Source organism: Mirounga angustirostris, unplaced genomic scaffold, assembly GCF_029215605.1.
Source record: "Mirounga angustirostris isolate CCGP_5_RB_7025 unplaced genomic scaffold, mMirAng1.0.hap1 SCAF_14, whole genome shotgun sequence".
Classification (NCBI taxonomy): domain Eukaryota; kingdom Metazoa; phylum Chordata; class Mammalia; order Carnivora; family Phocidae; genus Mirounga; species Mirounga angustirostris.
Genome location: NW_026991722.1, coordinates 35456297 through 35480267, shown reverse-complemented (window position 1 = coordinate 35480267; position 23971 = coordinate 35456297). Strand labels below are relative to the sequence as shown.

At 36.2% G+C, this 23971-nt stretch overlaps 1 protein-coding gene across 5 annotated transcripts in view; it reads left to right on the top strand.

The window, feature by feature from the left end:
* Positions 1–23971, top strand: part of KIAA1328 (KIAA1328 ortholog) — a 353979-nt gene that overhangs the window by 118387 nt on the left and 211621 nt on the right. For all 5 annotated transcript variants that reach the window (XM_045886803.3, XM_045886802.3, XM_054510318.2 and 2 more), the window contains one exon: positions 13648–13775. In XM_045886803.3, the coding sequence (XP_045742759.2) occupies positions 13648–13775 (128 nt within the window). The remainder of the gene's footprint in view (positions 1–13647; positions 13776–23971) is intronic.

Genomic DNA, 23971 nt, shown 5'->3' with positions numbered 1-23971 from the left:
GTGCAACTTGGCTAAAGTAAGGCAGTTCTTGCCTAAAAGTTTTCCATTTTGCTAGGCATCTTCCCCTCCCCCCTTTTTTTTAAGCTAGTGGAATAGGCTTTTCTTAGATATTTTGAGTATGTCTGTGTCTATTGGCATTTCTGGGTTGTTGACTTCTCCAACACTCAGTCTAAGGTATTTGAAGCAAAAACAAAAGTAGGCAACACACCACTGTGTTGTTCTCCAGGTTCTGAGGCCCCTAGCCTCTACCATCTTCTCTCCATCTTTCATTATTCTTATGTTTGTTTTATATATGATGTCCAGGGTTTTAACTGTACTCAATGAGAGGAATAGGGAAAATTATGTTTATTTCATCTTACATGGAACCAGGAATCCCACAGTACTAATCATACTTTTTTCTTAATTTTTTTTTTTTTTTTTTGCCAGGGCACCTGGGTGGCTTAGTCTGTTACACATCCATCTGACTCTTGATTTCAGCTCAGGTCTTGATCTCAGGGTTATGAATTTGAGTCCTGCATTGGGCTCCATGCTGGACATGGAGCCTACTTAAAAAAAAAAAAAAATTTTTTTTTTTTTGCTACTGACATTGACTCAATTTTCTAAACACATCCTGTGTTTGGCTTTAACTGTTCTGTTCCTTAACTGTAACTGTTCTTTAACTATTCTGTTCATTACTTTTGAATTTTATGATAGATCTAATTCTCTATTGTTAAGCATATATAGATTAAAAAAGAAAAAAACTAGGTCTCAGGGATTGTTCTTTTAAATGTGGCCTCTTGGATTAATTTATTTAGTAGTCAATAGTGTTAAAATTGTTAAGTCAAAACCTACTCATGATTTTAATGACACTGTAAAACTTTCTCCTTGAATGTTTTGAGCTATTTTTCTGTAACATTTCTTGAGTGGAGGGTCAAGCAAATAATCTGGTTCTTTACCAGTTTTTAAAATATCATTCTGCTAAACAGTTCACATAAGCTCAATTATATTAGGAGCCAGTGAAGTGAAGTTGTTCATAAAATGCTTTATTACCTTCAGTCTTTGCAGCATTTGCTGAGTTTAGGTAATAAACCTGCACATAGAAGTTACTTAATTTTTCTCTGAGCAATAATTTACATTTGTGAGCAGTAGACTCCATCATTTTCAAAGAGGCAAGAAATGAGATATTCCTACTACTTTTTCCGGTTTAACCTTAAAATGTTAGGTGTGATTCCATTCTATAAGAAATCTCCTTTTTCACTCTAGTTATGAATACTGTTTTATGAACATTGTTTGATTTTTACTTGGAGTTATTATATTAGGTCATATTTTCGTACTTCATGAAAAAGTCCGTGCAACTCTGGCAAGAGTGCTGTCCCCCATAGCTAATGGTCTGGCAACGTTAGACTGAATTCAGAAATCATACTGCAAACATAAGCTTAGCAGTGTGCTTGGGCAAGGTAGATAGGCTGGACATTTGAAAGTAGAAGAGAAAAATGTTGCTTACCTTTCCCATGGACTCTTCCCCCAGTATAAATTCTCAAACCCTATAGGTAATGTTTGCTAATTGTTATTACTTCAGCAGCCAGTCACAATAGAAATGTTATAGTGCTCTGAAAATCCAGAATATTGCTTCCTTTTAATGAAGAAAACGAGTTATTTCACATCTCCTATTTTATTTCTTATATGCTTCTTTCCAAAACAAAAGCAATTGACCAAAAGAGAGAAAAAAGCCCATCATATTCTAAAGATGGATGAAAGGGAAGAAGCAAAGGAGTCAGATAGTGTGTTATATATGCTTCGGTATAAAGGAGGAGGACAGGCCTTCTCCCACTGATACCAAGGAAGAGGGACGGTACTTAGAAAGGCATGCATACTCAGAGTGTGGTCCCCAGAACGGCCATCAGGATCTTTCAGAAGAAAGATTGTTAGAAATGTAGAATCTTGGGCCCTACCTCAGATCTACTGAATCAGAATCTGCTTTCTAACAAGATTCACAGGTGATTCCTGTGTACATTACTGTCTAGGAAACACTGAGCTAGTGGTTCTGAGACTTTACTCCAAATCCTAGCTCACTGACAGAGTAACCTTAGGTAAATTGTTAACCATTCTGTGCAGCAAATTTATTTGTAAAATGAGACTAATAATAGTGCTTAATGTTTTTTCCCTTTTGATGAGAATTAAGTACAATGTCTTTAAAACACTTGGAAGTGCCCTGCCCCCAAGTAAAGCCATCCACAGATGCTCTAATTCAGGTACCTATTCCTGGTAATAAGCATTTAATTTTGTATCTGACTCTTATAAGAGAACTCTAATGAGGAATCTGAAGAAGCAAGAGATGACAAACACAAAAATTATAAGAGGTGGAAGATGAACTGTATGAGGAAAATACAATACCACTGGATTACTTAGTTTGAAAAAGAAGAACAAGGGATCTCTTAAACTCAGTATATGTTTCCACTTGGAAATGAATGGTCTTACATAGTAGCATAAATAGTTCAGGTAGACAAAGGAATATGAAGAAAGGGAAGTATTATGTGTATTGATATTGATAGTTCATGGAGGGTTTTAATTTAATGACAAGAATGAAACTCTCCTGCTTGAAGATAGGAAGTAGAATGAGATGAGTTCTTTCTAAGGAGCTTTTAGCCTGTTCTTCATGGCTAGCCAGCTTAGTATGTTTAGCTCTCCTTCACAAAGCATTATACACACAACTTCACATATTGGCCTTTCAGAGTCTAGAAAACTTGGTGTGCAGACAGTTTTCAGTGGTCTATATTGTCAGGAATATCCCCTTTCTGAAACTGGAAATTTTCTTTTCTTTTTTTTTTTAATATTTATTTATTTGAGAGAGAGAGTGAGTGAGACAGAGAACACAAGCCAGGGGGAGAGGCAGAGGGAGAAGCAAAATCCCCACTGAGCCGGGAGCTCGACGTGGGGCTCAATCCCAGGGTCCTGGGATCATGACCTGAGCCGAAGGCAGACGGTTAACTGACTGAGACATCCAGGTGCCCCAAAACTGGAAAATTTCAAGTGTTAATCATTGTTACCACAGTTCACCTTATAATGTTTGGAGGAGGGGTGAGATAAGAGCCTTCTTTTTCTACAATTTTAGACTAGTTCCTGTAACTCAAAAAAGTCTGAACCATTTAAAGCAGCCTTCCAAATGGAGGAAATACTTCTCCTTTGGGTCTAGCTGAAACATGGAACTTTTAAACAAAAGAAATTTTTAAGCAAGTTAGAAGCAAGACAAATGCATGGCTTTCAATAGAACTGTTTTTGCAGCCTTGTCTTTAACATCTACCATGAATGCTTGTGTATGTATGTTATTAGAGTGTTATGTGAAAAGGAAACTCTAAAGAAACCAAAATTCTGGTCAATCTGGCATATTAATTGCCTGCTTTTTAGGATATCTGCATATGAACTTTTAATTGTAAGTGTCCTTCCCTTTAAACCTCCAGTCTCATTGTGTGGTTGGTTTCCTGAAACCTCAGGGTCTGCTTAGGTGAGCAAAGACAAACTCTCAAGTATCTCAGTTTTGAGTCTGTTTCAGCCCATCCTGTTTTGCAACTCTGCAGAAAGGTAGAAACTATGATGCTTAGAAAACTAAAAAGCTAGTTAATTACTCTAATTAAATATCTTTCTGTGCCTCCTTTCTGTGTTTTTGTTGCTGTTTCTAGAAGAAACTGGGTGAGGCATTTCTCTTCTTTTGTAAATGTCCAGAATACTGAGTTTTCCCCTGTTTGAGTTGGAGATTTGTTCCTCTCCCCAACAGATTACTATCATCAGGAAATTGAAAAACACTGTGGCCTGCACTGAATTTGCCATAAATTTAATTAAAGGAAAATTTCAGACTTGTATCAGTGGATTGTACTCCAGCACAGAACACAACTTAATAAAAGGGTGTAAACATTTATGTGAAGTTCTTGTCTAGCTCTGCTAATCAATTCCTCTTGGTATCACTTTTTCTTTTACCAATAATCCATTTTTAATTGCATATATTGTCATTGAGTACCAAACTTATATAATTTGGACCTCTGTTTATCTCAGACACTGTATACTTTTTTTTTGAAATGGGGGAAGAGGAAATGATTGTGAGATGAGAAATATGACATGGTCAGAGGCCATATTTGCTTTAAGATGGGAAAATCTTATGAGATTAGGACAACTTAAAATTTTTAATGAATCAGGGTTTTTTTAGCCATCCTCTTGGCTAGTTTAAAGAATACATGGCCTATCTATGGTTTGTTTCAATTCCCAACCCAAAACAGCATGAAATTCAATAGACACCTGTTTACTTTGTTCATTTCACTAACATTTTGAAGTGCCTGCTGTGTATTAGGGAGATACCAAAATTAATACACTGTGACTTCCAGGAGCACACAGGCCACTTCAGGTGGTAGTAATATCAAATAATTTTAGCTGTATGCTGTTTACTATACTACAGGAATTTTGTAGGTATAAGGATAGGCAAAACATTCTAAGTAGAATACACAGTATATGCTATCTTTATATGTCATGTAGTGTGTAGGTGTTCAGAGTGAAGGGAGTACCTGCCGTAGTGAAAATCTTTGAGTTCTTTATATTCCCTGGGAGTCTTGTGACTAATGGATTGCATTAGAGTTGGACCCTCATGGTCACCTGTTTTTGTCTCAGGGTGACCCTGAGTAAAACATCTCTTTTTGTCCAGAAGCTTCTCTCTTTGATGTGAAAAATAGCATAACTGCTGTCTACCAAAACAGTGGGGGAGATAGTGAATAACTAAGTAATGTCAGACTTGTGTTCTGGCGAGGGTTAGCAGTAGCCTCCTCAGCTCTCTTTTTGTGTGTGTGTGTACTTTTTTTTTTAAGCTTTTTATTTATTTATTTATTTTTTTAATTAACATATAATGTACTACTTGTTTCAGGGTTATAGGTCTGTGATTCATCAGTCTTACACAATTCACAGCGCTCACCATAGCACATACCCTCCCCAGTGTCCATCACCCAGCCACCCCAGCCCTCCCACCCCTTCCCACTCCAGCAGCCTTCAGTTTGTTTCCTGAGCTTAAGAGTCTCCTATGGTGTGTCTCCGTCTTTGGTTTCATCTTGTTTCGTTTTCAGCTCTCTGTCTTTAACAGGTATGGCCCCTGCTGCTCTGGACACAGTTGACTACATCTTTTTTATTGATTCCTTTTCCTTGGCCTGCCCTTTATATGTTATTGTTATATTGGCCCCCTTCTCTTCTCTCACTTGGAAGATTTCTTTCTCTAGGTGGCTTTCCCTTGTTCCTCGGTCACTCGTTTCCTTGGGGAGTGCTAGCATAGCATGATATAACGTTCTTGCCATTATTTCCATCATTCGTTATTATAAATATGTGTTTGATTACCTGCCTTTCTCCTGGATGATAAGCTCCCTGCAGGAGACAGTGTTACTGTTGTTTATCACTATATGTCCAGCATCTGGCACAGTCTCAAATATTAATGTACTCAGTAAATGTGTTTATTCAATAAATACTTATTGAGTACATATTATATAGGCTAAGGAATCTGGCAATAAACAAAACATGAATATTCCTGCTCTATGGAGCTTACTTGTTGAATGAAAAAATGAATGAACAGATGAATGAATGAAACCACACATTCCCTGGACAATGTCACATACTCATGTGTTCAGCCACCACATAAAAAGTGATTAACTCTCAAAATTCTCTCTTTCTACTGAGACCTCTTTTCTGAATTCCAGGCCCAGGGATCCAAGGGTCCTTCATTATCCATCTCGAGTGAATGCTCCCCAAGCATCTCCAAATCAGTGTGTCTAAAGCTTCTCCCCCTTCACCCAGACTTTTTCTTTATTGTGCATTCTCTGTCTTGGTAAAGGGAATTGTGCATCTAGTCATACGTCTTGTCAGCCAGTTCATAGCTGACAGTGTCTTAAATTTCCCTTTAAAACCCCAACCCCCCTAATTTCTGCCTCTGTTCAGTTCAGGTCCCTTGCATCTCTCACTTAGACTGTTGTAGCAAGTTTCTAACTGGTTGCTTTAATCCTGGTCTTAAGTTTTCCAGTCCGCCCTTCATATGCCTACCAAAGATATCTTTATAAAATGCAAATTGGTTGTAAGGCATCAGTGAGTTATATAGAAATAAAATTCAGGAACTTAGTTTAACATTCCAGATCTGGCCCTTGTTTGCCTCTGCAGCCTCTTCACACATTCTCCCTACTTATGACCAGGTAACCATCCATACTGTGCTACTTGCAGTTCCCTTAGTGTGTATATCAGTTTCATTTTTCATGCCTTTGCTCCCGATGATCTTTTAGTTGAGGGTCCGCCCCCACCCTACCTATCCAGTTCATCAATATACTCCTTTACCAAGATTCATTTCTGGGCTCACATCTGCTCTGCTGGAGTCTTTCTTTACTGCCCCCCTGCAATTGTTGTCAAACTGACCACATACCCCCACTTAAAAAAAAAATCTCTATTGTATCCTGTGTTTAAATGCCTCTCTTGGAACATGTTATCCTTATTTGTTTAAGTCTCTTTCTCTCAGCCCCTTGGTATCATTTTTTCCACCTTTATTGAGATGTATTTGACATATAACATTGCATAAGTTTAAGGTGTACAGCATGATGATTTCATATATGTATATATTGCAGAATGATTACCATAATAAGGTTAGTTTGCACATCCATTATCTCCCTTATTTGTGTGTGTGTGTGTGTGTGTGTGTGTTGAGAACACCTAAGATCTATTCTTTTAGCAACTTTCAAGGATACAATACAGTACCTATTACCTATTGTTAACTATAGTTTCCATGCTATACATTAGATTCCCCAGAACTTATTCATCATAAAACTGGAAGTTTGTATCCTTTGACCACTATCACTCATTTCCCCCAACTCCCAGCCATTAGCAACCACCAATCTACCTTCTGTTTTTATGAGTTCAGCTTTTTATTTTTTATTTTATTTTTTTTTTAAAGATTTTATTTTTATTTATTTGAGAGAGAGAATGAGATAGAGAGAGAGAGAGCATGAGAGGGGGAGGGTCAGAGGGAGAAGCAGACTCCCTGCTGAGCAGGGAGCCCGATGCGGGACTCGATCCCGGGACTCCAGGATCATGTGAGCCGAAGGCAGTCGCTTAACCGACTGAGCCACCCAGGTGCCCCAGAGTTCAGCTTTTTAGATTCCACATGTAAATAAGATCATATGGTATTTGTCTTTCTTAGTCTGACTTATTTAACTTAGCATAACGTCCTCAAGGTTTATCCATATTATTGTAAATAGGAAAACTTATTTCTCTTTTAAAGGTGAATAATATTCCTGTGTGTGTTTGTGTGTTTCACATTTTTAACTCCATCTGTTGACATTTAGGCTGCTTCCACGTCTTGGCTATTGTAAATAATGCTGCAGTGAACATAAGGATGTAGATACCTCTTTAAGATAGTGATTTCATTTCCTTCACATATATACCCAGAAATAAGATTGCTAAATCATATATAGTGCTTCTATTTTTAATTCTGGGGGGAACTTCCGTACTGTTTTTATAGTGGCTGTACCAATTTACATTCCCACCTACAGCGCACCAGGATTCCCTTTTCTCTACATTCTTGCCAGCACTTTTTATCTCTTGTGCCCTTGATCTCTTTTCAAAAGATCTATTGAACGTATGCTCTGTGCTGTGTGCTATGCTAAGTGCTTTTCATTTATTAGCTCATTTATATTCATAGTTGCCCTGTGAGGTGAGGTAGGTATTACCATCTCCAGATGAGGATGTCAGAGAAGTTACTTATCCAAAGTTACATTATTACTGAATGCCAGAATTAAGATTTCAGCCAAGAATGTTGGGTGACACCTAAGCCTGTGCTCTAGTCATTCTTACTGCCTTTGTTAAATGACTGGAAGAAAATTTGACAAGCTTTTTAAAAATGATCTTTTGCAACCCTGGATATGCCTATCTTTGGATTAAAGGATAGGTTTCTGTTGGTATATCATCAGATCATACTAACAGTTTGTCACCTGACTTAATGACCATGGATACATGGAGTTGTAGAGAGCTCTCATCAGTCTGACCTGATGCTTACGATTTTGCTTATCCCCACGGAACTTATGGTAGAAGTAGAAAGACAAGAGAAGACTGAATAATAGTAGAATGAATAAAACAAAAAAATACAACCAAAACAAGTTTTTCTGCAACTACTTATTATGACAATTTTCAAATATATAGAAAAGTTGATAGAATAGTGCAGTGAACCGCCATATACGCTACCTTGATTTCATGGTTGTTGACATTGTGCTATATTTGCTTCATGCCCGCTCATATATTTGCTTTTATTTTTATTGCAAATTTACATAAATATATATCTATATAAACTTATGTAGATATGAATAAATTTATTTACTTATATAAAAATTTATTTGCTTATTTTTTTCTGAGCCGAGTGTCATCTGTCACCCTAAATACTTCACATTCATCTCCTAAGAATAAGAACATTTCTCTTTATAAACCACATTATGATACTTAACAAAATTAGCAATAATTCCATAATATCAACTGTTGAGTCAATATTCCAATTTCCCTAATTGTCCCAAGAATGTCTTTTAGAGCTGTTTTTCCCCTGACCTAGGGTCCAGTCATGGTCCCATGGGTTGCATTTGGTTGGTCTTCAATCTCTAACCTCCAACCCCCATGACATGGACTTTTTGAAGACTTCAAAGAGCTTGAAGAGTACTTTGCAAAATCTCCCATATTCTGGATTTGTCTGATTGGTTCTTTGTGCTATAATTTAATTTGTTCCTTTTTCTCATTTCTTTGAAATGGGAGTTAGGTTTACAGATTTGATTAAATTCAAATAAAACATTTAGCAAGAATATTTCATAGGCAATATTGCCTACTTTATACATTAGGAGGTACATAATTTTTATTTTTTTCACTATTAGTGATCTTAAATTAATTCACTTTGGGTAATGACTACCAGATTTCACCATTTAAGGGCACATTTTCTTCTTTGCTCTAAGTAACTAATCTTGACACCTTATATCTTATTTATTAATCTTTCACCTACTGGTTTCAATCCCCATTAATGATCCTTGTCTGAATGAGTTACTGCATTGGGGGTTATAAAATGGTGATTTTTAAAATTTGACCTTTCCTTCCAAGTAATTAGCTAGGATTCTTCTGTAAAGAAGGGCTTTACTTTTTTTCCCCTTTCATGCTTTTCTATCTTTTTGAAGTATCACCATGAACTGGTAAATATGTATCTATTAAATTTGCTGTTAGAGTCAGTCCTTCCAATGCTCATATTGTCCCAAATTTGACTAATGAGAATCTCCTTCAGGGTTGCTTCTATTCCATTTGACAAGTCCCCATCTATTTCTCTTTACATACTTTTTTCCAATATAGCATAGCAACATGTTTCAAGCTTACTTTGTACTTCCCATACCCCAAAATGGGAATTAGCCATTTTTTCCAAGGAGTCGTGGTTCCAGAAAAGGAGAATTGTGCTTTTTATTTGTTTTTGTTTTTGTTTTTTAGTTTAATGATGCTCCCTTTTTTTCTTGCCATATAGATGTTCCTTCATTGAGTTCTGTATTAAATCAGGATTACTAAGTACCAGATCTCAGTATCCCAAATGTCCAAGGCAAGGGTGGGATGGGGTAAAAGAGTGGTCTTTGCTATGCCAGAGGAAATCTTCCAGCTTAAGGCGATCACTTCCTACTTTGGCAGCCTACTAGTAATACATCCTGTCTCTGGTCCTTCTCCCTCCACCTTTGATTTTTCTTTTTCTTTCTCCCTATGTCCCTATTCATTCTACTTTGACCTTTACTTGTATTTACCTATAGAATGCATTTTGGAATTAAGGCTTTAAGGTTTGCAAAATGATCATTTCCAGCAGCCATTTTGGCTAATTAATTTGATGTTTAGGTTTTGATATGATCTTGCTTAATCTTAATTTATAATTGTTTATCTTATGAAGATTTCTTTCTTTGATGAGGTTGTGACGACTGCTGTTTCTTTCAGTTCTTGAATGGTGGTTTTCCAGATTACCTGTATGTTATATTCTTTTTTTTTTTTAAGATTTTATTTATTTATTTGTCAGAGAGAGAGAGTGCACAAGCTGTGGGAGCTGCAGGCGGAGGGAGAGGCAGAGGGAGAACCAGACTCCCCAGTGAGCAAGGAGCCTGATGCGGGACTCAATCCCAGGACTCTGGGATCATGACCTGAGCCGAAGGCAGATCCCTAACCAACTGAGCCACCCAGGTGTCCCTGTATGTTTGATTCTTGTCAGTCATGGTTTGGTGTACACCTTCCCTTAGATTGAATTTTCTACATCTGTTGCATTATTTTCTGTCATTTGGCCAGGATTGAGTTAAATATGTCTTTTTTCTCACTGTACTCCCGCCCCCAAATCAGTGAAGAAAGAATTTCACCCACATTTTCTTTATATAAATCTTTCTCTCCAGAGGCGGGGTGAAGTCTCATTGTGTTAGGGAGGAGGGAAAATTACTGTATTGTTTGGACATATATTTTGGATTTTCCAGGAAAAGGGGGGCATTTCAAAATCTGGTGAATCAAGACAAATATAAAAAACTGATTAAGGATAAGACTGCCTGTTTTTATATTCTGCCGCATAGCATGTGTTTAAATGAATTTGCCTGTAATTTGTCTTCAAATGCTGACATTTAACTCTTAGGCTGTATAATTGTGCTGGCTTTTTCCAGAGTATAATTCTTATTCTGCATGAAGGTAACTTGTTCATCTACTGTAAACATTACTGACTGTGGTAACAGCCAGACTAAAAAATTCTTTTTATGTACATGATAGCTGGCAGGAACTCCTGGGACCATCACACATCATTCTCGTCTTTTGAAGCTTACTGACAAAAAGCATGCAATGGAAAACCAGCCTAGTCTGACATAGATTGACTTTGAAATCATATTAGCTTATTTAGAACACTGTTCCTTCTATTGTTACTGTTTTTAAGATACTGAGTATTCAACAAGCTCTTCTAATTAATGTATTCTTTAAACTTAGTAACCTTTCCTTTTATTAGAACCACTCCTCTTCTATAAGCCATCTCTGGCTCCTTTTTTTGTTAAAGGTTAATAATGAGAATAATGAAGCAATTGGTTATTTATGCAGTCATGATTGGCAAAAGTTATTAGAACAGGAACCTGCCCAGAGGCGATGATTAGGTTATGAAAATGTTAAGGAATACTGAAACCAGTCACCATTTTTGACATTTACAAAATACTGCTCCCACCCTTAATCGTGATGACCTATTGTAAAAGTATTTATACAGAATAATCTCATTGGACAGTGATTTTTATACCAACAGCATACATAATTAAGTGCGAAGGGGGAGATTTGGAAATGATCTGAGAGAAAAATGGGCCTGGGGAGGAAATTACCACAATGAGAAGAAACAGAACTCTCTCTTGGATGGAACTGTCTCTCACACACCTGATCTACACAGTTAGGTGACCATTCCAATTAGCATCTTCATCTTGAGCACTTTGCAAGTTTGAGGAGCTGTTCTTCACATTAGACTATGAAAAATGTAGAGAGGTATATGGGCAGAAAATTTCCTGATGATGGTTTTATTTACAAAACATTGACTTAATTGACATTATAGAAAAATAAGACAAAAATCTAATTATAATCCCTTTATGTTTAATATGGTTAGAACTTTCTTTGTCAATTAGGCAGTAATTATTTTTACCGCAACAGTATTATCACTTCTACTCTGCATTGTTTTGGTAGCAGTTTTACTGAGGTATAACACACAATAAAATTTACCCTTTTGAAGTGTGCAGTTAAGTCTATGGCCATACCACCCTGAATGCGCCCAGTCTGGCCTGAAGTCTGCAAGTTAGTGGGTTTTTTTTTTTTTAATTTTATTTATTTATTCATGAGACACAGAGAGAGAGAGAGAGAGAGAGGCAGAGGGAGAAGCAGGCTCCCAAGGAGCAGGGAGCCCGGTGCGGGACTCGATCCCAGGACCCTGAGATCATGACCTGAGCCGAAGGCAGACGCTTAACCATCTGAGCCACCCAGGCGCCCTGCAAGTTAGTGGTTTTGAGAGTATTCCCAAAGCTGTGCAAACATAACTGTCTAATTCCAGAACATGTTCATTGCCTACCCCCCAGAACCAGTACCCGTTAGCAGTTGTTCCCTATTCGCCCTCCCACACCCCTAGTGCTAGCAAACACTAATGTACTTTCTATCTTTATGGATTTGCCTATTCTGGACATTTTTTTTCCTTCAGCTTTTCTCATGTAATATATACTTCAGAAAATTGGAGAAGAGGACAGAAAGTGAATGTGGATGACTAAAACTTACTTGTGATCCTGTATACTTAGAACTGGGTATTCTTTCCCCTAGTTCATTGGAATAGGTATTTAAAACAATAACAGCAACAACAACAAAAAACCCCAACATCTTTATGTAAATAAAATCATACAATATGTGGCCTTTTGTGTCTGTCTTCATTAGCGTAATGTATTCAGAGTTCATCCATATTGTAGCATGTAGCAATACTTTGTTTCCTTTTATGGCTGAAGAGTATTCTGTTGTATAGATATATTGCATTTAGTTTATCCATTTATCACTTGGTAACATTTGAGTTGTTTTCACTTTTTCACTATTACGAAGAATACTACACTGAATATTCATGTATAGGTTTTTGTATGGACATATATTTTTTATTCTCTTGTGCTTATACCTAAATGTGCAATTGCTGAGTCATACGTAACTCAATGCCTAACTTTTGAGGGCGCTGCTAAATTATTTTCCAAAGCAGCAGTGCCATGTTACATTCCCATTAGCTATATAGGAGGGTTGTACTTTTTCCACATCCTTGTCAAAGCTTTTTATTGTCAGTCTTTTTGATGATAGCCATCCTAGTAGATACAAAGTGGTATCTCATATTATGGTCTTGATTTGCATTTTCCTAATGTTTAATGATATTGGGCATATTTTCTTGTGCTGCTTGGACATATGTATATTTTCTTTTGGAAAATGTCTATTCAAGTTCATTGCCCATTTTTAATTAGGTTAAATAGTTCCTTATTGTTGAATCGTACAAGGTCTTTAGATATTCTGAATACCAGTCCCTTATCATCTATATGATTTGCAAATATTTTCTCTCATTCCGGAGGTTGTTTTTCAATTTCTTAATAGGGTCCTTTGAAGCAAAAGTCGGTTTTTTTGTTTTATTTTTTAAATTTGGAAGTCCAATTTATGTGTTTATTCTTTGGCTTCTGTGCTTTCAGGTGACCATTGCCTAATCCCAGGTTACGAAGATTTACTTTTATGAGTTTCACAGTTTTAGCTCTTATATTTAGGTCACTGATCCATTTTCAGTTAGTTTTTGTATATGGTGTGAGATAGGAGTCTCTCATGAAGAATGAGAACTTCATTCTTTTGCATGTTTGTTTTTATTCATTCAAATGTAAAGATTTGAGAGAGAAATTTCTCTTCAAATGAGATGACCATTGCTATTCTCTTTGCAAATTACTGTTTACATGATTTTTTTGGGGGGGTGGATATATGTACTGTGTTCACCTACGTGCACTCTCACCAAATATGGTTGCACTTTTTTCTCTCTTTTGTTTATTGGAATCTAAAAAGCAGCACTGATAGATACAGTTTGAATCAGTTTATTCGTTTTTTTCCCTTAATTTACAATCTCACCTCTTCAGCTACAGTATAGAGAATGCCAAGAACTTCTAAGTCTCTATCAGAAATATCTATCAGAACAGCAAGAGAAGCTCACCATGTCTCTCTCAGAACTTGGTGCTGCTAGAGTGCAGGAACAACAGGTAAGCATCTTTATTCTTACCTTTTCTTGACTTTAATGGATCAGCAAGATGTCCGAAGAATCATTTGCCTTTACTTTGAGTCACAGAATATAACATTGTCTTAAAGCATGTAAGTATAGCATGTGATTGAGGTAGTGTCATTTACTTTTTTTTTTTTCATCTCCTATTCCTGGGGCGCAGAGGTCAGGAATGATTACTTGAAGCAGGCTCTGGGTCAGTGGGAAAGCTCCTAGTTGTAAGAAAGCACAGCAGGAATGGTAAAGAAAACTCACTGCTCTGTTGCTTAATGAAGAAGATCAGGTGGGCGGTTTGTTGTTACTCATTGTCCTTGTGGAAAACATTAACGAGCCTTGCCTAACTCACGTTTACATTTTTAGAATAATAAAAGTGATTTGGTGACTTATAAAATCTTTAATTGAAGAAAATTGGAGTATTTTGCATGATTTTATGTTTGTATGTATATATTAATCACATAAGTATGTATAAGAGTCTTTGTATATAACATTTATATACATATCATTAAATGGTATATATTGTATAATTAAATGAAGGCTCAGAACCCTGCCAGTTGTGATGTGAAACAAGCTCTAAAAACTTACTTCTTGCCCTCTAGCAAGTGATACTTCGTACTTTTTCATATCCAAATGAGTTTAAATATTCAAATGGATGAGAACAGTAAGTGTTATATACTAAAACATTGTAGAAAAAACTGTGCAGTAGGGTCCAAGTCATTCATATTAAATATTAAAGCCTGGCTAATGTGCTAATGTGTTATCTTCCCCTCTTGAATAATATCAGGTCCTGTGAATGATTTTTTGCAACCCTTCTAAAGAATATCATTGCTGTTCAGTCCAGAGACCACTATCTCAGATAGGTGAAGAGTTTGGACCAAGAAAACTTCAGTTTTGAACTTAAAGTTTAGACTCATGGAAAGGTTAAGATAATAAATAATAATTTTGCTGGAATGCTGTGTAGCTCAGACTTATGTCCTTGTTTTGAAGTCACAACATTTATAAGAAATGGCCTCGCCTGGCTGGCTCAGTCAGTAGAGCATGCGACTTTTGATCTTGGGGTGGTGAGTTCAGGCAAGCCCCATGTTGGGCATAGAAATTACTAAGAAAAATAAACTAAAAAAAATGGCCGAAGTATGAATGGTTTATTTGTATTCTAACTTGAAATAGTTTCTTTTGTTCTGTTTTCTGAAAAACGTAGACTATAAAATGACAGAGGATGGTGGCAGCTAATCTTGATGGTTTGGCTGGATTTCCCCTGCCACTTTGAAAGCAGGGCAGGCAGTTTGCAAGGTGGTCCTTGTCTCTTGTTCTCGGGTGGGTTAGAGAAAATTGTACCATAAAGATCAGGTTTCGGACCTTTGCTTTTGTATTTCCATTCCTTCTGTCTATATGACAAAGGTGTGTTGGGGCCACAAAAATGAAGGGCAACCCATTTGGCAAGGGTATTGGAGGGGAGGCAGAGGGTTTTTCGATTGCCAGTGTAGAGCCTTTGGACCTTAAATATATAGACTGAGAGTCAATAAATAGTCACTAGAGGGCTCTGGAGGCATCTAGGGGGCACTAAAGACTTCTAGATAAGGAGGCCTCTCTCTTTTCTTTTTTTATCTACTTCTGAAATTGGGGGAAAAAAAACTTTCTCGGGTATTAATGTTTTGTTTAAGTTAGTGATTCTTGGCGGTTTCACTAGAGACCCCTCATAATTAACACTGACTCTCTAACCTTAACTTTGAGGAACAAAACTAAAAAAATCACTAGTAGTAGAATGAAGATGTTGGCCAAGTACATGGAGAGAGCACCCTCAAAGCAAAAAAAGAGATACTTTTGAATTTTCATTTTGACTTAGTCATGAGAAAATTTTAAAACCATGTTTTCAGGAAGTGCCTGGTAGTCAAGTCAATATGTCTTATGTGCAATGAAAATGAAATTGAAGCTACTTATAGGCTCTGCCATTTGAGTTTAGAGAGGCAAAATAAGTTTCTTTTTGAACGCCAACTGGAGATTATCATCTTGCTTCCTATGATATCTGTTTTGTTCTTTGTGACAGGCTTCTTTTACCTGAACATTCCCTCTCATGGGAATTGGGTAAGTTTGGTCAACAAGTTTGTTTTAATGTCAGGAAGGGCATCACTGTAATAACTCTGATCCTGAATGAGGATGTCAGGTAAACAGTAAATTTTATTTGTTCTCAAAATAAGGTGTTTTTTTTTAATTTAACTAATATCCAGATTTTATGATGGAGATGGCAGCAGTTCATTTTTCATGAGGCATTTATTTGACTTTAAGAGACTTTTTCTGTTTCTTCTTTGCATTGGTGGCATCTGGCTCAAACTGCATATTATAAATTTTGCTTATAGTTTAATTAAATCCGCAGTTCACCAGAAGAATGCCCTGTCATATGATTTTCTTCTTTGACTTCTGCCATTTCCTTGAAACTACTCCATTTACTCCATTTTTTCCTTGTTTCTCCCTCATCCTCTTTCTTGCTATGCTATCAAAGGTGAATTTTCTCATTTATTCAGCCAGGATTCATTGTGGATTCTAGAAATGTTTTTCACATGTTCTATTTAGATTAAAATATTTCGTTGATGTGTGTCTGCCACTTCATTTCCTGATCTTAAGAAATAGTTCTTACCCATAGTATAACTGTGGTCTTGGATGTGGGAGGATCTAGTAACCACAGTTTTGGCCAATATACATTTTAGAGTATAGCTTTTCTTATCACAGTTGAGTGTTACTTCTTTTTTGTGAACCTGAATTTTAATGTCACCTCAAATTATGATGCTTATAACTTCTACTTTAGTCTTATTTGATAGGCTCTACCATTTTAGAAATGTTACAGTATTTCTGAAGTATTCTTTATATTAAAAGAAAGCCTAGGTAGGGGCGCCTGGGTGGCTCAGTTGGTTAAGCGACTGCCTTTGGCTCAGGTCATGATCCTGGAGTCCCGGGATCGAGTCCCGCATCGGGCTCCCTGCTCGGCAGGGAGTCTGCTTCTCCCTCTGACCCTCCTCCCTCTCATGCTCTCTGTCTCTCATTCTCTCTGTCTCAAATAAATAAATAAAATCTTAAAAAAAAAAAAAAAGCCTAGGTAGCATTTTGAGTAGCTTCTCCCACTGTCACTTAAAAATGTTGGTATGTAGGCCTACCTTATTGTTTTCCTTACCTCTTCATTTTTTTGTCAAGATGATATAAAAAATAAAGGAGATTTGGAATCTTTTTGAGAGTTCCCCTTTTCTATAAATTGGACAAAATCATTATTACTTTTCAGCCATGGGCAATAGATATTAATGAATCTCTGCTGTTCTGATCTGGTAAAAGACCTTTTATAGAAACTTTTCCATCTTGTTCATAATTACTTGTTCCATGTTTCTTAATTTGGGTCTGGGTCATGGATTGAACAGAATTTGAAATATACTAAAGATAAATCATTGCTGAGTATATGTTTAATATTTCTTGGTGGTTTCTACTACCATTGTCTCCATAGTTTTGTCAAAAGAGTTTTTGTTGCGACACCTGTGTGGCTCAATCATTAAGCGTCTGCCTTCGGCTCAGGTCATGATCCCAGGGTCCTGGGATCAAGCCCCACATCAGGCTCTCTGCTCCGCGGGAAGCCTGCTTCTCCCTCTCACACTCCCCCTGCTTGTGTTCCCTCACTCGCTGGGTCTCTCTCTGTCAAATAAATAAATAAAATCTTAAAAAAAAAGAAGATTTTTTGTTGTGCTTAGGGCCAGAGTGCCTTGGGACTACTTCCTATTCTGAGATTACTTTCATGTATTTTTTTGGTTGAATTTTTGTTGTTGTTGTTTAACTGCCATATGTAGTCATGTGGTAATTGAGTTCCTTACCATTTTAATTCTATCTAATTTTATGCATTTTAATATGTATTTAATGTGTAATATTTATTTTAATTTCATCTAGTACTAACCTACCCTTGAGTTTAAGAAGCCCAGATTTTATTGGCAGTCCAGAAGGTTCACCATACTTCTGACAAACCAAATCAAAGAAAAAGTCATGCTCTTTGGATATCTGTAATAGAATGTCTGGCTCAAATGTACTAAGCTCCTCACAGAATAAAAGATCTATAGATATAACAAGAATACGATTAACAGCTGACTTCTCATCAGAAACAATGGAGGAACTAGACAGTAGGATGGCATACATAGTCAAAGAGCTGTAGGGGGGAAAAACAACAACCTAGCAATCAAGGAAAGCTATCCTTCAAAAGTGAAGATCACATAAAGACATTCCTAAATAAAAAAAGACTGAGAGAGTTGGTTGCTAGCTTACCTGCCTAACAATACAAATAGAAGTTTGTTCATATGAAAAGAAATGACTTAAGACAGTAATTCAAATTCACTGAGAAATAGAGCACTGGTAAAAGTAATTATGCATTCCTCTTTTCTTAAATAACTTAAAAGATACCTGAATAAAACAATAATTTTAAAACTATGTTGTTGAGCTTATAAGATATAAAGATGGCATGTGTATTTGCACAAAGGGAGGAGAATGGAGGAGAGCTATATTGGAGAAAGTTTTCTGTTACTGGGATAAAACTCTTTATTCATAAACAATGTGATCTTGTATGTAGAAAATCTTTTTTTTTTTTTTAAGATTGTATTTATTTATTAGAGAGAGTGAGAGAGAGCATGAGAGGGGAGGGGGCCAGAGGGAGAAGCAGACTACCTGCTGAGCAGGGAGCCTGACGTGGGACTCGATCCCAGGACTCCGGGATCATGACCTGAGCTGAAGGCAGTCACTTAACCACTGAGCCACCCAGGCGCCCTGTATGTAGAAAATCTTAAGGAATCAAAAAAAACCTGATAGAGCTAATAAATGAGTTCAGCAAGGTTGCAGGATACAAGATCAATAGGCAAAAATCAATTTTATTTCTATTTACTACCAGTGAACAACTTAAAAATGGATATATTTAATAAAAGCAGTGTAAGACTTACACACTAAAAACAAGCAAAATATTGCTGAGGGAAATTAAAGATCTAAATAAATGGAAATTATTCCATGTTTATGGATTGCAAGACTCAAAGTGGCAGTTCTTTCCAAGTTAATCTGTAGATTCATTGCAATTTCTATCAGATTTCCAGCATATTTTGATAATTTGGTTTTTGCAGAAATTGATAAGATGAAAAAATTTATATGGAAATCCAAAGGAATAAGAATAGCTGAAAACAATTTTGAGAAATAAGAGCAAATTTGAAAATTATTCTTTCCAAATGCAAAATTTACTCTAAAGCTGCAGTATAATAAAATTTTTACCTGACTCACATGACTTTTTCCCCTTGGCAAAATCATACAACCACAAGGAATGTATTCTGTCAACAACATGAATGAGTTTGGAAGCAGGTTTTTCCTTAGATATTCCAGATTAGAGCCCAGCCCAGCTGACATCTTTTAGTCTTATGAGAAACCAAGCAGAGAACCTAACCAAGCCTGCCTGGACTTCTGACCTACAGAATTATGAGCTAATGAATTTGTGTTATTTTAAACCACTGCATTTGTGGCAATTAGTTATGCAGAAATAGAAAATAAGACATACAGTATTCAGGACAGTATAGTACTGCCAGTATAGTACATGCCATATATATGATGGACATATAGATCAATGAACAGAACTATGAATTCAGAAATACACTCTAGCAATTATGGTAAATTGATTTTCAACAAAAATGCTAATGCAATTCATTGGGAAAAAATCTTTTCAACAGGCATTGATAGGACTATTGGACACTTAGAGAAAAGATAAATTTAGACCCTTCATACCAGCCACAATTTTTTTTTTTTTACCACCCACAAAGTTTAACTTCAACATAAGGACACCTTTTTTTGAAACCTAACTTCAGATACTGTTTTTTTTCAGCACCAGTTTTTGTTTTCTTTAAGTGCAGTGCTCTTTATGCATGTTACAGTAACCATGTGAACTTGAACACTGATCACATATATCATTTAGTCTTATGTAATTAATAGTAACCAGAAGTATTGCCTTTAAATAAGGATAAAAGTATTATTTTATGGTACATAGAATACCATAGAAGGTACCAGAGAAGGTAATGCTTTATCAAAATGCAGAAGAATTTGCTGAAATATAAGTAAGGAGAACTCCAATAAAGAACATGAGAAGTCTGAATACTTGGTCACATTTACTAACTCTGACTCACTGCATGTTACTGGTCTTTTAAAGAGTAAATTATATTACTATAAGAAATTACAACTCAAAGCATAGGGTAAAGGCAAACGTGTATAGACAGAAAAAAGATCAATGATTGCCTGGGGTCAGTGGGAGGGAAGAAATAAATAGGTAGAGCATTTCTCGAAGCCCTGGAACCCTATAACACAAAGCCACAAAGAGTAAGCCCTAATGTAAATTTTATGAACTTCAGGTAATAATAAGGCATCAATATTGATTTAATCAATTGTAACAAATAAATTACAGTAATAGAAGATGTTAAAAATCAGGGAAACATGGGGTGAAGAGAGGAAGTATATCTTGTCTATTTAAAAATTTTTTAATCTATTTTTAAATTTAAAACTGCTCTTAAAAAAGTCTATTAATGTAAAAAAAATACAATGAAAAGAAAGTACAGGATATAAGTTACTGTAAAGTTGTTACCAAAATTTGTTTTATATTCTTAATGAACTATGTTTTCCTGGCTGTTGGCTGGAATGTCATAAATTACTTAACTGGAGAGCAAGCATAGCCATCTAGTATCTGTATTTTAAGCTAAATTTAATTTTTCATATTTAATACATGTCATTTAATTCATGCAATAAGACTGTGAGCTATCCTTTCTTTGAAGGTAGTATATTAGTTATGTCTTCTTTGTAACAAATATCCACTAAATTTAATGGCTTAAAATACATATTTATTTTCCCACACTTTCTGTGGGTCAGAAATTCAGTCAAGTCTTAGCTGGTTCCTGTGCTTCAGCGTCTCTTGCGGGCTGCAATGAAGGTGTTAACAGAGGCTGTATTCTTATGTAAAGGCTTGACCAAGGATGGGTAGAATCTGCTTCCATGTTCATCACATTGTGGTTGGCAGAAATCAGTTTCTTATGGGTTTTTGGATTGCGGGCCTCCTAGCTGGCTAATGGCTGGAGGCCACCCTCACTTCCTTGCTGTGTAGGCCTCTCCAGGGTGGCTCCTTGTTTTATCAAAACGTACAAGCCAAGAAGGTAATAGAGTCTACTAGCAAGACAGAAGTTGTTGTTTTATGTAACCTAATTGAAGGAGTGAACTTTCATCATTTTTGCTATATTAGAGGCAAGTCATAGGTCCTAGTACACACAAAGGGAGATGATCACACACAAGGGCAGGATTACCAGGGGATAGGCATCACTGGGTTCATCTGAGAAGCTGCTTGCCATAGGTGAGAAGTTAAGCAAATTGTATACCACAGCGGTATTTAAGTATCTGGAAATTTATGAAATTCTTGGGGCATATTTCTCTAGGTAAGATTCTAGTTTGTTTTGTGAAAATTTATATCTTTATTTTCATTTGTCTAAATTCTTCATTTTTCTGGTATTTAAATATATGAATTTTGTGTTAGAGAAGTCATGGTGGCTGTCCAGTCTGCAGAATGGATTATTCTTACTAGTTTTTAAATATTTTAATTTTCAGTATGTTTTTCCCATTATCTTATTTATTATGGCCTTTTTATTATTTATTCAGACAACTATACAATTTAACATAGACCATTTCCTACCAATTTGAGAGAAGAGATCAGTCTCTATACACTCCATTGAAAGTCATGCATACCTAATTCAGATCTTCAAATCAGGCTAAATTGAATAATAAATAATTATTTGGTGACATACTGTAAGTCTCATAATCACTGAAAACCAAATCAACATGAAAGACATATATTTTCTATTGTCTTAATATTAATTTTTCCAATCAAATTACTTGATAATTGGTACTAAGTGCACAGTCCTTCACATACTTGGGTATTCCACAAATATTTTTCAAACCAGAAGGTCTATTTTTCAGTGCAACCTAGACACTAATACTTGGCTATTGACTTAAAGAAATAGGCTTTCTACTCGTAGGTTACAGATTCAAAATTAAATCTGGAAAATATTTAAACTGATAGTATTAATGACATTGAACTTTGTATGTTCTCTGTATTAGATATGATTGGGATACATGGTCAAAATATGTTGAACAACTTAGGTTTATGGTCAGTCTCTTTGGAGTCAATGTTGTTTGCCTTTGTATCTGATTATTTTGACATTTTTTCTCAGCCCTACATCTCAGAAGGCTATTTTGTTTGTTTATTTCAAGTGGCTCAAAGACTGTACCAGCTGTCATAGGTCATCATGTAATAGGAAAGAGAATCTAATACTAAACAGATTGTCTCACTATTACAGGATTCCACTTACATGAGGTTTCTAAAGTAGTCAAACTCTTATAAACAGAAAGTAGAATGGTGGATGTGCTGGGGGTGGGGCAGGGCAAGGGTAGTTAGTTTTCAGTGGATATAGAGTTTTACTTTTGCAAGATGAAAACATTCTAGAGTTCTATTATACAACAATGTATATGACTAAAACTAGTGTATTGTATCTTTAGAAGTGGTTAAGATGGTTAAATTTTGTTTGTGGTTTTGACCACAATTAAATAGATTGAGGGGCACCTGGGTGGCTCAGTCAGTTAAGCGACTGCCTTCGGCTCAGGTCATGCAGGGTCCTGGGATCTAGCCCCACATCGGGCTTCCTGCTCAGTGGGCAAGGAGTCTGCTTCTCCACATCCCCCTGCTCATGCTCTCTCACTCACTCACTCTCTTTCTATTAAATAAATAAAATCTTAAAATAAAGTAATAAATAAATAAATAGATTGTGTCAGTCCAGGAATGAATGAATTTTTACTCATGGAACAGAAAGTCTTGATCTGGAACCAGTTCTATTGACTGCAGTATATAAGCAGCCGCAGTAGTCATCCTTGATTTTACAGAGTTAGCAACAGCATGCTCAGATAAGAAGTCTAAGTGCAGAAGAGAGAATTGGGCCACTTTTTATTATTACATTGATATCAGCCTACTGTCCATCTGCACTCTTTCAAAGCTAGGCTTTTTATCAAAGGACCGAGGTACCAGCTGGAAGAAATCCTAAACACCCTTTCCCCCCATTTTGGATGGTAATACTGACATTCTTATATCAAGTATCACTGACGAAGATACTTGACAGCACCTTCCAGGTAAACATAATATCTCAGAAAATATAATAACTGACTGTCTTATTTATGGAGTCAAACCTTCTCATAACTTCTCTTCCTTCAAGTGCCTGTTAACTAAGTTAAACTTCAGACACTCTTGTTGCCTGATTTTTATAGTCTTTATTATTCAGTGAACATTAAATTATTTCTTCCCTTGTTAACTTTTTATTTGAACCCTTGCTAGCCTGTTTGCTGCTTCTTTCAAATTAATGTGATTTTGAGCTCTAGTATAGTATTTGATTGGTTAATTCTGTCATTATAGTAATAACACTCATTATCTGATTGAAATTTTAAAGTTCATGTCAACGTGTAAAGATTAATTTTCTCATATGGGAGAAAGATAAGTGGAATGGATAGGATAAATGGAATTATTTACTTGGCAAATGTATATTGAGCACCTACTGTGTGCTCACTGTTTTGAGTGTTCTGGATACAGATCCTGCCTTCATGGACCATATAATCTCAAAAGACAATTTAACAAGGAAAAAGAAATTAAATTTCAGAAAGTAACAAGCCTATGTAATAGAGAGTGACTAGGTAGGGCATACATGGATGAGCCCTTTGAGAATATTGCAATATAGAAAGAAAAATAGAGGTACAAGATAGCTGTTAAAGGAAGAAGAAAACTCAGTAAGAGGAAAGGCACATAAATAGGTCATGAGACCAGTTTGGTGTCTCCAAATAAGTAACTGCAGGAGATTAGAAAATGTGTCAACTGCCCATCACAAAAGCTGGAGCAATAGAGAAGGGTTTGTGCAGAAGCCAGAGGTGACTGAGAAGAGCTGCTAAGATTCACCCAGTTCATTAGCCTCCTTTATGAAGCCATACCTATGTGGCTTTCAGCTCATTTTGACAATTGCTGTAGCTATTACCTTCCTTTTTATTAGTGTCATTTTTCTCTGGTCCATTGCTAAAACTTTTCTGTCACTCCTCAGTATTTACTCTTGTTTCTATCTTTTTCCC